The 16265-nt window shown below is 38.2% G+C and overlaps 4 protein-coding genes across 8 annotated transcripts; 2 read left to right on the top strand and 2 right to left on the bottom strand.

The window, feature by feature from the left end:
* Window positions 1-126: 126 nt before the first annotated feature.
* LOC137710697 (dolichol-phosphate mannose synthase subunit 2) lies at window positions 127-1801 on the top strand. 2 transcript variants are annotated; one of them, XM_068449798.2, is made up of 3 exons: window positions 127-276; window positions 1099-1215; window positions 1319-1801. In XM_068449798.2, exons 2-3 carry the CDS (start codon window positions 1126-1128, stop codon window positions 1469-1471), a joined length of 243 nt encoding a protein of 80 aa, XP_068305899.2. In that variant the 5' UTR covers window positions 127-276; window positions 1099-1125; the 3' UTR covers window positions 1472-1801. The 2 variants fall into 2 exon arrangements, with proteins under 2 accessions (XP_068305899.2, XP_088552170.1); XM_088696044.1 differs by lacking the exon at window positions 127-276 and adding an exon at window positions 288-375.
* A 2935-nt stretch (window positions 1802-4736) lies between these two features.
* Window positions 4737-6237, top strand: LOC137710698 (dolichol-phosphate mannose synthase subunit 2-like). Of its 3 annotated transcripts, none has more exons than XM_068449799.2 (3): window positions 4737-4894; window positions 5727-5843; window positions 5947-6237. In XM_068449799.2, exons 2-3 carry the CDS (start codon window positions 5754-5756, stop codon window positions 6097-6099), a joined length of 243 nt encoding a protein of 80 aa, XP_068305900.1. In that variant the 5' UTR covers window positions 4737-4894; window positions 5727-5753; the 3' UTR covers window positions 6100-6237. The 3 variants fall into 3 exon arrangements, with proteins under 3 accessions (XP_068305900.1, XP_088552169.1, XP_088552168.1); XM_088696043.1 differs by having other exon boundaries at window positions 4802-4894; window positions 5692-5843; XM_088696042.1 differs by lacking the exon at window positions 4737-4894 and adding an exon at window positions 5354-5439.
* Window positions 6238-10231: 3994 nt separating this feature from the next.
* Window positions 10232-12067, bottom strand: LOC137711717 (putative calcium-binding protein CML11). 2 transcript variants are annotated; one of them, XM_088696040.1, is made up of 2 exons: window positions 11128-12067; window positions 10232-10783 (listed from the first exon to the last, which is right to left on the bottom strand). In XM_088696040.1, the coding sequence occupies exon 1, from the start codon at window positions 11672-11674 to the stop codon at window positions 11183-11185; it is 492 nt and encodes a 163-aa protein (XP_088552166.1). In that variant the 5' UTR covers window positions 11675-12067; the 3' UTR covers window positions 10232-10783; window positions 11128-11182. The 2 variants fall into 2 exon arrangements, with proteins under 2 accessions (XP_088552166.1, XP_088552167.1); XM_088696041.1 differs by having other exon boundaries at window positions 10232-10588.
* An 868-nt stretch (window positions 12068-12935) lies between these two features.
* Window positions 12936-15535, bottom strand: LOC137711150 (Plastid-lipid associated protein PAP / fibrillin family protein). Its single transcript, XM_068450358.2, has 3 exons — window positions 14889-15535; window positions 13553-13748; window positions 12936-13456 (listed from the first exon to the last, which is right to left on the bottom strand). Exons 1-3 carry the CDS (start codon window positions 15446-15448, stop codon window positions 13145-13147), a joined length of 1068 nt encoding a protein of 355 aa, XP_068306459.2. The 5' UTR covers window positions 15449-15535; the 3' UTR covers window positions 12936-13144.
* Window positions 15536-16265: the final 730 nt, after the last annotated feature.

Raw genomic sequence — 16265 nt, 5'->3', positions numbered from 1 at the left:
AAGTTAGTAGTTATCAACCCAAACTTTGCAAGTTTTCAGTAAAGCAGACTTGTAACTAAGCAGGGCATTAAACTAGAATAATAACAAAAAATTGCGTGATTTTGGGATAGAAGATCCAAAGTTTTGGGCCCAAAGAAAAACTAGGTGAGCCGTAAACGCCTGCTTCTTAGTCGACACGTGTAAAGAGTCTCCCAGGCGTCTCGGGGGCGTAGTCGTCCATTTCTCCAGACTTTCAGACCGACTCAGTAGCCATATCCTCCCTCTACCCATGTACAGGTTTGGTTTTTCCTTCTTCATCTTCCATTTATTCTAATTTAATTTAATTTAATTTGTAAGGCCGTTTCGAACTTCTGATGTAGGGATTTTAGAATTAAGGTATTTTTTGTTTCATGTATAATATAGGGATTTAGGATTCAATTCATCTATAATTTAGGGATTCAATTGATCTATAATTTAGGGATTTAGGATTCAAGAATCAATGTTGGATGATTCTAAAATTGAGTGTATGCCGCAGGAATGATTGAACCGTGGCTGTCTTCTTAATATGATTTTTTTATTTTTTGTTAATTGATATGCTTCTCAGACTTTCTTTTTTTTCTCTTAATTTTTCGTAGAATTTTAAGCAAGCTTCCTGTCATGTTATACCGAAATCAGGTCCAAGGATTCTTGGAATTGGAATTATTAATCTCTTGTTAATCTGAAATACTAGTGCTTATGGAGATTGTATAATTTTTACGGATATAAATATTATGTGCGGCTTGTTTGGAAGTACTTTTAAATTGGCTGAAAGCGGTTTGGAACCTGTTGTCAATAAAATGGCAAGTGAATCCTAAACATGCACTTTATTTCTTCATGCTAGAAGCACGCAGTAGGTGCTTTGCAAGAAGCACTTTAAGCTTTTGGAACCCAAAAACATTTTCTCTAAAAGCGCTTTCAGTCATTTTGAAAGTTGTTCCAAACAAACTCGTAATTGTTTGTTGAAAGTGTTTTCTACTTCACAAGAATGTGCTGATCCTTGACGGATATAAATATGATGTAATTGTAAGTTTTTTCTACTTCATAGGAAGAACCCGATCCTCATCGTCTTTTGAATTGTAGGTAACAGAAGCCACAAACATTGTCACAATGGAATTGGCAGACAAGGCCGTCGGATTTCTTTTATCCTACATCAGTTTGTCGATATTCACTTACTACACATTTTGGGTGATTATCCTGGTCAGTTGTACTTCTTTCTCAAATCAAATGCTTTGTTGCTTTCCACACTTAATTAACCTGATGTCGTCTGTTGTTGATATATTTACCGTCGTTTGTGTTTCAGCCGTTTGTAAACAACGACCACTTCATCCACCGGTATTTCCTCCCACAAGAGTACGCCATACTAATACCTGTGTTTGCTGGCATGGTGCTTCTCTGCTTTTTATGCATTTTCATTGGCTATGTCATGTTAAAATCCAAAAAGAAGAAAGCTTGATGACAGTATTTCCCCCCACTTTTAGTTTCTTTTCATTTCTTTGGAGCCGAATCCAAGTGTTTCTGAAATGATCAGATACTGATTACCTTACTTGTTTCGTTTTTCTGGATCATTTCTAATTCACCTTTCTATCCCCTTTTATTGGTGATTTAAGTGCTCGTTTTACATTAAGGCCTCGTTTGGTGTCTTGGATCGGAGTGGAATCGGTAACCCACAATGTTTCATGTATGTTGAAGGGGGTAGTAATTTCGGAATGTTTCATATATCATATTATGTCATGAAACTAGCTGTGAAAATGAGCAATGAGATCTCAATTGTTTCGGTGTTGAATGTTCCATTGCTTCCGAGCTGGTGCTATTTTTGCTTTCCCCGGGAGGAGTTTGTTGTTTGATGCTACTTTTGGCCCTTGTTAGTATTGAGTGGTAGAGTTTGGTACACAGGACATGGCTCGATTTGACCTTTTTAGTATCCGATTGGCATGGACAAGATTGAACTTTTTCACGTTCAACGATCATCTTTAACCGATATGTCCAAATGCCACGCGAAGTTAACGTTTGACATAACAAAGTGCTCTAAACAATGAATTAACACCGACTAGGATTTGTAGGTAAGAACTAAAAAGCACGATGATTTTTATTAGTTGTTGAGTTGTTTTTATTGACACTTCACAATTTATTGAACAAGTGTGCCACAATATTTTAGCATTGAATGTCTTGATATGAAACGACTTTAGGTCTCACAAGTATTGTTTGAGTTCACACTCATGTTCAATGTGAGATAACTTTATACTAAAGGCGCAAATAATCACACACCTTGACAAATAAGACATGAAGTTGATTGTTTGGAGGCTTCACGTGAGGTATGAACTCATATTTATTTATTGTGCATCAATTTTAGTGATGTTCATACAATATGAGCTCAACAAAAACTATTTATTTTTTTAGAATGATGGTGTTGCATCATCTCAAATTTTAGGGATGAGTTTTTTCGTCCTGAAATCCTGACCCCTAATCTCGACCCCAACCCTATTCCCCCCACCCCGAAAGAACCCAAAACAAATTGAGCCCCGAAACTAAAACACATTTTAGTATTCTTGAATTTTGGGATCCAAAAAGTTTTGGTTCAGGATCAAGACATAAAATACTAGTTGACAATTTCGGGATCAGGATTTAGGATTGGGTTTTCGGTTCCGGGCCACAACTTTGCACTGGTTTAAACGAAGTTAGTAGAGCAGACTTGTAACTAAGTAGGGCATTAAACTAAAATAATAATAAAAAATTGCGTTGGTGTGTGTGATTTTGAATAATGCTATTCATACCATGTTTTTGTACCACATTTTCATACCACCTTAGGTGACACACCCCGACTAAAATCAAGGCGTGTTGGCCATCACGTGAATGTGACATAGCCATGTGCACAGTGCGGAAGCAATATTAATATAAGAAATGCGAATAAATAAAAACCCAACTAACTAGAGCACTAGATAAGATAAGGTGCAAGACGAAATAAGTGTGAATTCACAACCAAAGCATAAGTAGCCTAAGTGCAGTCCAGCTGGACGAATACTAATTACACAACACCAAAGGTAATCCTACAATGGTGATAATCTGTTAGAGCTGCCGTGGATTCTTCGCAAGCCACCAAAAAGCACTCCTAACTAGAACATGGAGGGGCGCAAAACAGAAAGTGTGAGTGGGCAAAAACAAAACTTTTCAAAACCATTTCAATAAGGTAGTAACCCCTCGCCGTAAAACCTGTATAATTTCCCAGAAAATAGAATACATATCTATACCACAACCATGCTCAGAATAGCAAAATTCACAAATATGCCATGTTGAATATCTCAGCATAAAAATATATAAGCTAGGTGATATAAATCAATGCAAATAATATGTCAGCCGGAGTCACCTAATGTGACATGTACGGCTGAATCTAGAGCTCATCCATCTAGCCGGAGTCACCTAACTTGACCTGTACGGTTCAAATCCACATCTCAACAAATATACCTGCACACGAGTCAGAACCACCTAAAATGGTCTGTACGACAGGACTGGGTGTAAATAAATAAGCTCAAGTGCTACGATCACGTGAAGACTATGCGAATGATCACGGGTCACCTACAAGTCGGAACCACTTATAACGGTCTGTACAACAGGGATGTGCACCTAACTTGGATCCAAGGTGAGCGTATGGTGCGGGAGGTGAACATCACATGAATGATTGTGCCCTAACCATGGGCGGGAGCACTAACACCGGGGTGCAGGTTTATGAGCTCTCAACACATCTCACATAATCATCAATTTACATAAATAATCTACAACTCACCTGGTACTTATCTGAGCGTCCATAGCGTCAAATCACATTTATGCATACCATATTAATTCAATGATCTACGTATAAATCAATATGCATGGCATTTCTAAATATAATTTCATTTAAATCGATTTTCTGGGAAAAATCTCAAGTATATAGGTATATACGGAAAACCAAAAGCCCACTCATTGGTATGTGGAAGGGTCGTAGCTCCCAAGCCTCGATTGACTGCGCTCGTCCTGAGGATAGGTCTCACCTATATGCAAAACAACTATATAAACGTTAATTTAAAGCACATAAACGAAACTAGCTAATAACTTCTCATACATTGCTCAAATAAGGTGTTTGAATATACCAACGTGATCTATAGAAAAATTTTCCGACCACCCACGCGCTGGCCAAGGCACGGCCAGATGCGCCCCCACGCGAGGCCAACCCTAACGGAACAGTGAACGACAGTTAGGAATATTTCGTTAAATCCTTAACAGAAGTTAACAAAAGAAAAGAAAATAAAAAAAAAGTCCTAAGTAGTTCCAAAAGTATAGGAAAGTTAGGAATTGGACCACAACCAAAAACATATCACATACCACACATCTCAACGTCCAAGGGCAATTAAGTCATTTCCTTACTCTCGAGGATAAAATAATATACACCTTCGGGATAGGCTGTCACATTAGGTGGCATTTGATGTGGACAGTCACATCATTTGAATTAATCAGATTTTTAAATTTAGTTCATTATTTAATAAACTAATAATTAAGAAAAACTTGTAAATTAAATGATGATTGTGGTATATGATGAGTCTTTTTCCTTCATTTCCTTGGGTTTTGCAAATTTTTTAAATGGTGTGGCTGTCCACATCAGATGACACCTAAGATGATATAGAAATATGGTATAAAAACATGGTATGAATAACATTATCCTGTGATTTTGGGTTAGAAGATCCAAAGTTTTGGGCCCAAAGAAAAACTAGGTGAGCCTAGTAAAGGCCTGCTTCTTATTCCACACGTGTGAAGAGCCTCCCAGGCGTCTCGAGGGTGTAGTCGTCGTCCATTTTTCCAGACTTTCAGACCGACTCAGTAGCCATATCCTCCCTCTCCCCATTTACAGGTTTGGTTTTTCCTTCTTCATCTTCCATTTTTTCTAATTTAATATAATTTGTAGGGCTGTTTCGAACTTCTGATGTAGGGATTTAAGAATTAAGGTATTTTTTGATTCATGTATAATATAGGGATTGAGGATTCAATTAATCTATAATTTAGGGATTCAATTGATCTATAATTTAGGGATTTAGGATTGAAGAATCCCATGAATCAATTTTGGATGATTCTAAAATTGAGTGTATGCCCCAGGAATGATTGAACCTTGGTTGTCTTCTTAATATGATTTTTTAATTTTTTGTTAATTGATATACTTCTCAGACTCTTTTTTTTCCCCTTAATTTTTCTGAGAATTTTAAGCAAGCTTCCTGACATGTTATACCAAAATCAGGTCCAAGGATTCTTAGAATTGGAATTATTAATCTCTTGTTAATCTGAAATACTAGTGCTTATGGAGATTGTATAATTTTTACAGATATAAATATTATGTAGGACTCGTTTGGAAGTGCTTTTAAATTGGCTGAAAGCGGTTTGGAACCCGTTGTAAATAAAATGGCAAGTGAATCCTAAACATGCACTTTATTTCTTCATGCTAGAAGCACATAGTAGGTGCTTTGCAGGAAGCACTTTAAGCTTTTGGAACCCAAAAACATTTTCTCTAAGAGCGCTTTCAGTCATTTTGAAAGTTGTTCCAAACAAACTCGTAATTGTTTGTTGAAAGTGTTTTCTACTTCAAAGGAATGTGCTGATCCTTGACGGATATAAATATGATGTAATTGTTTGTTAAAAGTTTTTTCTACTTCATAGGAAGAACCCGATCCTCATTGTCTTTTGAATTGTAGGTAACAGAAGCCACAAACATCGTCACAATGGAATTGGCAGACAAGGCTGTTGGATTTCTGTTATCCTACATCAGTTTGTCGATATTCACTTATTACACATTTTGGGTGATAATCCTGGTCAGTTGTACTTCTTTCTCAAATCAAATGCTTTGTTGCTTTCCACACTTAATTAACCTGATGTTGTCTGTTGTTGATATATTTACCGTCGTTTGTGTTTCAGCCGTTTGTAAACAACGATCACTTCATCCACCGGTATTTCCTCCCACAAGAGTACGCCATACTAATACCTGTGTTTGCTGGCATGGTGCTTCTCTGCTTTTTATGCATTTTCATTGGCTATGTCATGTTAAAATCCAAAAAGAAGAAAGCTTGATGACAGTATTTCCCCCACTTTTAGTTTCTTTTCATTTCTTTGGAGCAAAATCCAAGTGTTTCTGAAACGATCAGGTACTGATTACCTTACTTGTTTTGTTTTTCTGCATCATATCTAATTCACTTTTCTATCCCCTTTTATCGGTGATTTAAGTGCTCGTTTTACATTAAGGCCTCGTTTGGTGTCTTGGATCGGAGTGGAATTGGTAACCCACAATGTTTCATGAATGTTGAAGGGGGTAGTGATTTCGGAATGTTTCAAATCATATTATGTCATGAAACTAGCTGTAATGGGCAGTGAGATCTCAATTGTTTCGGTGTTGAATGTTCCGTTGCTGTTGGGCAAGTTAGTGAAGTTTTCATCTTTCTCAACTTAGATCTAGAAACGACAAAGAAGACATGTATGACTGTTACAAGGAATATTGCAATCATACGAGTAGTCGTATACTCGACAATGGTTCTGTAAATGCCTGAATTTAGACGAGCAATAGAATTTTTTACAAAAATAAGCATAACACATCAATATGCGTTATCGTTTAACTAAATGTAAGACATGAGTGAAATATAATTTTTTTCACGAAATATAATTTTTTTTTTTTCACGAAATTTTTTGAATTGGCATGGTAGTTGTTTAATTAATATTATCCATTCCTTAAGCATAAAATAAATGGTTTTTAACTTAAGGCAACAAAATGAAGTCGCAATAAGGTAATAAAGCAAATTTATGCAAATTTATTTTAATTCATTAAATGTCTAACAAATTTATTAGCTCTAGGGAAGTTTAATTTCTGTTTAAGAGAGAGAAGGAGGTGGGACGGAAGTTGCAATAATACAATTATTACATACTTGGTCAACTCCGCTTGAATGGCAATTATGTTGCCATAGTGTCCATATGTAAATGTATTGCTCGCAAAAATCTTATGGCACGGTCTTCCTAATGCCACGAGAGCCCGGTAACTGTTATCACCAATCTTCCACCCTAAGAAAATATAGTTGTACACGTCAAATGTATACTTTATGCTGAAATGTTTTTGGCACTCGATCGTGACGAGTTATCCAAATGTGTCAACGTTAGAAGTGCGTAACTCGCCAAAAGCAAAATGACCATAATTAAAAACATGTTCAGTTCGGCCATAATGGTGGAAAGAACGAGTAACTTTTTATTTTCTCAGAGAATGATCCCTTGGATGCAGTTGAATTTTAATGCAAGGAGTTTTACACTTATGAGGAAGAGCCGAAGATGCGAGTCAATCGTAAATGAAAATCGAATTATCCTTTAAAACTACTTGAGCAACGTATTTAACAGATGTGAGGTACCAAATATGAGAATTCCTAAATTTAGTCTTTATTTGGGATGATAAATGTAACATCCCGTCCCGGGATTTTTAAAACGTACATTGAAATTACAATTTTACCCTAATTTGTTTGTGTACATTAAGTGTTGTGTAGTGTGGTGTTGTAGGACCACACACACACTCACACATCACCCTCACTTTCCCCGGGATTCCCTCCCTCATTCCCTCACTCTGTCTTCTCTGTCTTCTCTCTCTCTCTCTCTCTCTCTCTTCCTCCCCGAGTTCATCTTCTTCTTCTCCTTCTACACACGGACACACATACAAACCAACTCAAACCTGCACCAATCAAGGAACCAATTACACCATTGAACTCGTGAGGTTGTGAGGAGCACAACCATACCAATTCCAGGTAAGAATTCGAACGTTTTCACGTCGTTTCAACAATGGCCGAATTATTGCACTGTTCATGCAAACCTAAACTAGTGTGTTTTTGGAATTTCTAAGCTTGTAGATGTGTTTGTGAGGTCCCAAGGAGCCTCGGAGTGGTTCGTTGGGTGAATTTGGACGTTGGGAAGGCTAGGTTCGAAGTTGGCCGAACTTTGAAGTTGTGGACAGGTATGATCTAGCAATTTTTAGGCCTTAAAACTAGTCTAACGTGATTCTACTAGTCCTAAGCTTCATTTTGGTATAAAGATCGTGAAAAATGGTTGAAAAACGAAGGAGAAAACTTAGTTTGAAAATTACCCAGTTTTCCGGCGCCGGAGAAGAAAGGGGAATATTCCGTTAAGTCTAACGGAATATTCCTAACGGCAGTGACGGAATCCGGTTAGATTTGACGGAATATTCCGTCAGTTAACGGAATATCCCTGACGGCGTCTGTTGACACCGTCAGTGTGCCTGGCACGTGGCCGCGCGTGGGGGGCGCGTAGGTCCGTGCCTTGGCCGGTGCGTGGGGGCGCGTGCGTGGTCCAAAAATTATTCTAAAAATATGGGTGTGATCCTGAGGTTGTGTAGGTCACGTTGGTATATTCAATTGTCCAATTTGAGCAATGTATGAGAAGTTTTTACGAGAAGTTGCTTAGGTGCTTTTAAATTAACGTTTTCGTAACTTTGTCGCGTTTAGGTGATTCGTTTTCCGAGGACGAGCGTTCACACTCGAGGCAGGGGGGCTACGACCCTTCCAATTACCAGTGAGTGGGCTTTTGTTTTCCGTATATACCTATATACATATTAATTCCCAGAAATTAAATAGAAAAGGTTAATTGTTTTATGCCATGCATCATATGAATGTTGTTTACTCATCATCGCATGTATTAGTAGTGGCATATACATATATATATATATGTGTGTATTTGGTGCTGTGGACGCACAGGTAAGTGCCAGGTAAGCGGTATTCATGTGGTTATGCATTCCTGTTTATTATGCAATAGTAGTTTGAAATGCTTAGAGAGCTCATAATCTGCACCCCCGGTGTTAGTGCTCCCGCCCAGAGAGGGGCAGAGTCCTTCACGTGTATGTTTACCAGCACCACACGCTCGCCTTGGATCCAAGTTAGGTGCAAGCCTTGTCGTGCATACCACGTTAGGTGGTTCCGACTCGTAGGTGACCTGCGATTATTCGCATAGTCTTCACGTGATCGTAGCACTAGAGCGTATATATATTACACCCAGTCTTGTCGTACAGACCACGTTAGGTGGCTCCGACTTGTGTGCAGATTCAGATGTTGAGTTGAGATTGGAGCTCTATAGGCAGCGGTACATGTCACGTTAGGTGACTCCCGGCTGCCAGTTTATATGTTATTGATGTGAATTACGCTTGAGCATTTACATTTGATTACGAGATTCTGTTGTGGCATATTCTCAAGCATGAATGGCATATTGTGAGCATGAATGGCATATTGTGAGCATGAATGGCATACCTATACATACGTATATATGTTCATTTTCTGGGAAGTATACAGGTTTTACGGCGAGGGGTTAGAATGTATTTTGCTAAAGAGTTTTCAAAGAACTTTGTTTTTGCCCACTCACGCTTTTGTTTTTGCGCCCCTCCAGGTTCTAGTGGTCTAGCGAGTTCGGTGGTTTATCCCAGAGGGCGTCCCGGCATTTCTGACAGACATTCACCATTGTAGGGTCACCTTCGGGTGTACATATGTCGTATCTTTCCTTTTGGACTGTTGTAGACTTGCTCTGAACCGTGTCTCACATACACTAGTACTTTGTATGTTATTAGGTTTTTAATTATTAGTACTTTTATATTACCTTCTCATTAGCTTCCGCACGCGCACATGGTTACGTCACCTTCGTGTGACGGCCAGCACGTCCTGATCTCGGTCGGGGTGTGTCAATAAAAGCAACCAACAAATTGTAATAAATTGTTTAAATCTCAACGATCACACAACTATTTATTATTTCCCACAATTATTTTTTTTATTTTTTATTTTTTGCAAATTAATTGATTGACAAATTTATTGCAATAGAATTGCAAAAAACGTAAATTGGATCTCAACGATCACATAACTAGTTGTTATTTCTCACAACTATTACTTTTTTTTTTTTTTTTTGCAAATTAATTGATTGACTAATTTATTGCAATAGAATTGCGAAAATCATAAATTGGACTTGCACATCGTAGTCCTGAATATTATAAACATTTAGATATCATTGAGTGAAAGAATAGATGACAAGTTGAATAAAGAAAGCAACTAGTCTTAATTCTTTGGTAATAAATAGACAAACGTATTTTTCGAGTATTAATATTCATTTCATAACAAAATGAAAATGTGACATAAGAGAATAAATTTGTTAAGAAGCAAAGAATTGTTGAAGTAAAGTAGAGTAAGTAAATGAGCATTTTTTTTTATAATAAACCCGTTTTAGCACAAATATCATATCGCACCTAATGTATTTGGTACAATACTCATGTTCCACACATCGTATGTAACGTTTATGAGCTACAGTTGCGTACTTTCCACAATCCGTTCAGAAAGCTTTACTTACCTTACTAGAAGGATTTTTAGGCTCAATAATGTTATGGTTTTTGAAATTTAGTGCTTTGATATCTCTGTTTATCTTTTCGTCGTTTTTGTTTCTATTAAGAAAACAACTCAAGGATTACACATTTCTATATGAGCTGTAAATGTTGAAGGCTGCTGAGCACCGCAACCCTAGAGATGTTGAAATCTTCGAAATGACTCTATACACAAGTCAAGTGCAAGAAAACTTAACAGCGTTATTTTAAGATGAGAAGTTAATCATTTAGAAAATTTGGTATGACAAATCGCTTAAAATGTTAATTCATATGACAAATTTAAAAAAATTGTAGAAGTTGATATGACATTTTTAAAAATTTCCAATTACAAATCGTGCTTGCTCCCTCGCTGCTCCTAACCTAATTACAAAATTATAATTAAGCAATAAGAATAAGGGAAGTTTAACGAAAAGCTCTCAGTACTGTTCACTTTAACGAAAAATCATACTCTTATACTAAAAAAATCAATCATAGTACTATTCAATTTATCATTTATTTTATCATTTTCGTTAAAACTCAAAATTTTCAAACTATTTTCATTAGTTTTCCTTATTAAGCAATAAGAACGCAAGAAGTTCAACCGATATCGATGGAGGCAACTCTCTCTGATCCACAACACCCCAAAAATCACATCACATTGCATGCAAACAATCAAACGAAACATAATAAAACACGAAAACTGAAGAGACAAATTAACTATATACCTGAAAATAAAGAAAATCGATGGATGGATGAAGGATGATGATCACGTCCAAGAGTCTAAGACCAAGAATTATCGAAAGCAGCGGAAGTAATGGCGTGAGCAAACTCCTGGAAATTGATTCTTCCATCGCCATCCGTATCCGCCTCCTTGATCATCCCTGTCAATTCCTCCGCCGTAAGGGCGTGCCCCAGCTTCGCCATGGAGTGCGCCAGCTCAGCTGCCGTGATGAATCCATTGCCGTCCCTATCGAACATCCGAAACAACTGCCTCAGCTGGTCCTCCGTGTAAGGAGACTTGGCCGAGAGAAGCTCCGGCGCTACCAGCCCTACGAACTCGGAAAACTCCACGAGGCCATTGCTGTTTGTGTCTGCCTTCTGGATCAAGGCATCGAGCTGCTCCGGCCCCGGCTTCAACCCCAGTGAGCGGAGAAGCGACCCCAGCTCCAGCTGCGTTAGGCTTCCGTCGTTGTTTCGATCAAACGACCGGAATATTTCCCGCAGGTCCGCGATTTGGTCGTCGTCCAGCTTCACTGGCTGCTTGTTGCTCATGACCAAATGCTCGAGTTCGAATCTCCCTCCCCCTTAGTTGAGATGAATTTAGTGTACAATATCGCTCGTAAAAGAAAGAAGCCGGATCCGAATGTGATTGGGGTCAATATCTCCTTGAATGTCGGACCTTTTCTCCTCCTTTTTGGGTGGAATCAATTGCTGATCTCGATTCAGAGTCTTTGACCCAAATATCGGATCCGGTTCCGATGTATGATCATCCACAACACACAGAGATCAGAATAATATGATCAAAATATAAAGAAATATATGAAGAAAGTCTTTTTGCGTTTGTAAAATGCGGTGAGTGAGGCGGAAATTACGTGACGAAAAGTGTGACTCGACACCCACGCACGTCGGTCTTTGCTGTCAACCGCTTTTTAAACAAGTTGGGAATTGGGTTGGTGTGCTTTGAGATTGGGACTTGGGAGGAAGGGTTAACTGTCATCTCCACGTTTCACGTTTTTGTTCATTAATATAAGGTTGTGTGGAATAAAATTTACATTAACATTGTATTATTAAATCGAAATATAACACAATAGCGATAAATATGTTTTATGTAAGTCATCATGTTTTGGGGTTCTCCTTCAAAATATGCTGCAATCGTTGATGAAAAATGATTTCCGCACTTTTTTTTTCTTCCTTCAATACATATTCATGTTGTATATATTCTTAATTCTAATTTGAATATTGAATTTAAAGGCACCAGAAATGAAGAGAGGGACAATCACTTCTGTTTGGTTTTGGTGGGAGGTTGGTTTGGATAATTGGATTTGGCAGGGTACAGGTTAATTCTTAGTTTTAGGGATTATTATATTTTAATATGATATTGTGAGTGGATGGAGGGAGGGAGAGGACATGGGGAATGTTCTCATAGACTTACGGAAGGCTTCATGTCTCGTTTAATAATCATTTCGTTTTTAAGTTTTAATTTTTAAATGTTATGATTAAGAATCACAAGAAAAGTATATAAGGGGAGGACGAGCGACTGATGGATGTGAGAGGAAAAGGAGAAATATTTGAAACAAAACCTTGGAAATTGAAAACAAATTCAATTGGTTTTTATTTTAAGTTTTCATGTTACGTGTCTTTCCTGCTATATTTGTTCTACATATCTGCCACCATCATTCCTCCGCTCTTCCGTTTCGCTCGTCTCTCCAGTGCGTTTCTCCTCTATAACTAACACGATAAAAACAAGATATAAAATAGTTATCAAACGGCCTCTCAGTAATGCAAACTGGAAGCGGAAGCTACAAAATAGCAATTCAACCAACCCTATTCCTTAATCTGCATTTTAATCATTGGCCTCTCAGCAATGCAGACTGGAAGCGGAAGCTACAAAATAGGGATACATTTTCATATCTGAAAAATATTCAAGAACACAACATAAATATACCATCATTTTCCTTATACGAATTCGACTATATGTATATGACCTCGTATCCATGACACAACCGAACTGAACGTAACACGTTACTGGTATAAAAGCGGGCTCCCTTCTCTAGCAAGCACAAAAAGACCACCATCCCCCCTTGAGATCCGAAGATCCTCATCAAGGTATGTAATAAGAAGCCAAGACTTGGTCCGTTCACCTGGAACGGGAACCTTAAGCGGTGGCTGACCAGAAATGGTCCTAGAGATACCTGCAACAGCATCCTGCAAAGGATTGAGAGTTTGCTGGACGGACGATAAATTGATTTTCTGCCCAAAGACTTCCACTTCTTGAGGGAGATCAACGCTTGACTTAATCTCCGGAGGCTGAAAGCTGCCTTCCTTGAATTCCACCTAAATATGTACAGAAGTAAACTAGTAAGGTTCTGGTGCACATCTACCCATGTAATAACTTCATGTTATTCAGTCTGATTCGAGTGCAAGTGATACCTGGATTCTTGATGGACTTCTAACTTCAAAGCTAGCAGATGCACTGAACGAGAAACTAGCAAAAGGGCTGGACAGCGTGGTGGAGTTCAAAATAGTCAGGCTGCTGCTGTTGATCGCTTGGGTTATTTTATTTACCTTCAACAATGGTGTGCCACCTGCTGCGAGTAGTGGCAACAGCTCAGAGGATGCAGTGTACCTGATTTATAGAGATGAAAACAAATAAACAAGATCAAGGAAAGAGAAAGCCTCTGGTGTATACTAAAATACTTGCTCTATAACTAGAGGGCTAAAAGAGAAACAGAAACTATTAAACATTTCACAAGGACAATCGTCAACTTGTTTCAAGGCATCCAGGTCAAAAGCAACCAGAAAAAGAAAGGTTTCCGTCAATGGTAGCATATCGTCTGAGATACATGTGGTCGTTACCACATGTGTTACGCTATGCAAGGCTACTAAAGCCAACCATAACAACAAAAATAGAAGTTCAAAGGGTAGTTACGAAATCCTGAAGATGCAACTTCAATTATTATTTACAAGAACAGAAAGATAAAGCCCGTGCATGGCCACACAACACCTAACATAATACAGAAGAAATTAATTACCGAATTGAACACAAATGTCATATATACGTCTCACATGATAAACGTTAAACTGGAATTCAGTTTGCAAACCATAAAAGGGACTCTTCAGATGTTGCATCATCTCATCATTTTAAAATGCTCAATTAGTGGAAGAGATTGGCAAAAATCAAAAGCCTTCTTCAAGAGAAAATTACTTAAACCCAAAGCCTCACAGGAGCAATGACAGTTATTTATAAAAAGAATTTTGGAGCATGATCATGCCACTTTTTCCAAAATGCACATTTCATCTCACGTTTAAAGAATTATGCTATTGCGTTAGACAACATAGAATATTTTTGGTCGCCGCCCTAAATTGGTGGTGAGCACCACCACCACATTGATTTCCGTTAGATGAGGGTGATTTAATCGGTCTACGTCTACTACACAAATCTCGAAATTTAAACTCATCTAACGGCCATTAATACCACCACCCCTAGGAGTGGTAAGCAAAACTACACTGTGTCATAGGAAATGCTTTTCTTTGTGAAACATATTTCACTAATCTTTTTAAAACGACTTGGAATTTGTACAGCAGAACTCTAGATGAGTCAAATGGAAATCTCATTTCTAGATGATTATGTTTATTGGGTTCAAAATTTTCATTTGAAAATTAAAATCCGTCTGTGTCTCTGTAATTTTAGTTTTGTGCGTGTACTCATCGTATAACACTGGCTAAGCAAAATAAATAAATAAATACAGACACAAATTGAACTTACAGCAAAACCCAGTTGCCATCAAGAAGGCCCGGATTCTCCGTCGGAGCCGGGTTGGGATTCGCCGCCTCCAACTGGCTAACGAACTCTAAAGCCTCCGCTCTCACCTCGGACCCGGCCCGGAACCCGAATTCGGTCCCATAAACCGTGTCCACCAAACCCCTCTTGAGCTCACTGAGCTTACCATCCACCTTCTCCTCAATGGCAACCTCAGTTTTGGCCGCATTTCCATTCCCAACTTCTACAACCCCATCTCCTCCGCCTCCCCATTCGTCCTCGTTCTGCGGAGGGTCCGATTCGGAGAGTTTGGACCGGGGCTCCGGCTCAGGGTCGGCCTTCTCGCCCCATTCGTCAGTAATCTTCGTGGGGCGGTCGTCATCGGTGGGGGTGTCGCCGGAGGGAGAGGCGCGTAGGCGGAGGGGGGGGAGTTTGGGATTAGGGTTTGGGGAGAAGAGAGAGAAAGATTGGAACTTTGGGGTTGGAAATGAGGATGGGGAATTGAGGAGGTTTTTGGAGAGGACAGGGGAGGAGGAGTGTGAGGTGAAGATGAGATTCAGAGCCATTTCTTTTCCCTTTCTTTTTCTTTCCAGTGCTTTTTGTTTTGCTATTTGGTCGTCATCTGCTATTTAGAGGTTACAAATTTACAAAGAAATGTTGTTGGATTGTATCCACTACCTCTTCTTTCTTTTTTTTTTTTTTTTCTTTTTTTTTTTAACAATCGATATTATCTACATTAAGGATCTTAGATCATTTGAAGTAAGTAATTTGTAGTTCAATTAATTAAGGGTCTTAATTCTTATGCACGATATCTTATCTTTGAATCTTCTTTCGTAGTTTAAGTGAAGTAGTGTATATTATTCTATCGTTTATATAAAAGCAACATTGTGTGCCTGCATTGTTAGACAATCATCTTTCCATATTGGCCTCCAAGAAAGTGTCATTAGGGTAATATCAAGATTGAATTCTAACAAGTCTTTAAATCTTCCCATTCTCACGAATTTGTGTCATTATAATTTTGGCTAGAGAACATCATTTTCATTGGTGTTTATTACAAAAAGTGGGCACTGACATTGATAGCAAACCTCAATTACCACCATGCAGCTACTAAAAAGGAGTACATGTCCTTTATGTAGAAGTCTCTAGTAACAACCATTAATAACCATTTGTCCTAATGCAAGACTAAATTAATGACATGTGAAATTCACATGCTAATGAAATGAAATTTATCTTTTCAATAACCAAGACTTGACCTTGCAATAGACTTGATAGCAGGGTCGATTTGGAAAATTTTGAGGTCTGGTGCGAAGTTAAAAAATGTACCCTAAATTCATATAAGAAAATTATTTATTTTCACACATAAGACATTGATCAAATTATACT

This window comes from Pyrus communis, chromosome 6 (assembly GCF_041283825.1).
Source record: "Pyrus communis isolate YQ-2024b chromosome 6, ASM4128382v1, whole genome shotgun sequence".
NCBI lineage: Eukaryota > Viridiplantae > Streptophyta > Magnoliopsida > Rosales > Rosaceae > Pyrus > Pyrus communis.
Note: the sequence above shows the minus strand (reverse complement) of the source record. Positions and strands in the feature narration are given on the sequence as shown.

Coding starts and splice junctions, on each gene's coding strand:
- LOC137711717 (XM_088696040.1), bottom strand. CDS start 11,674: ATGAGCAACAAGCAGCCAGTGAAGCTGGACGACGACCAAATCGCGGAC.
- LOC137711150 (XM_068450358.2), bottom strand. CDS start 15,448: ATGGCTCTGAATCTCATCTTCACCTCACACTCCTCCTCCCCTGTCCTC. Junction 13,749..14,888: donor GATGGCAACTGGGTTTTGCT/GTAAGTTCAATT, acceptor TCTATAAATCAG/GTACACTGCATCCTCTGAGC. Junction 13,457..13,552: donor GAAGTCCATCAAGAATCCAG/GTATCACTTGCA, acceptor GTACATATTTAG/GTGGAATTCAAGGAAGGCAG.
- LOC137710697 (XM_068449798.2), top strand. CDS start 1,126: ATGGAATTGGCAGACAAGGCCGTCGGATTTCTTTTATCCTACATCAGT. Junction 1,216..1,318: donor CATTTTGGGTGATTATCCTG/GTCAGTTGTACT, acceptor TTTGTGTTTCAG/CCGTTTGTAAACAACGACCA.
- LOC137710698 (XM_088696042.1), top strand. Junction 5,844..5,946: donor CATTTTGGGTGATAATCCTG/GTCAGTTGTACT, acceptor TTTGTGTTTCAG/CCGTTTGTAAACAACGATCA.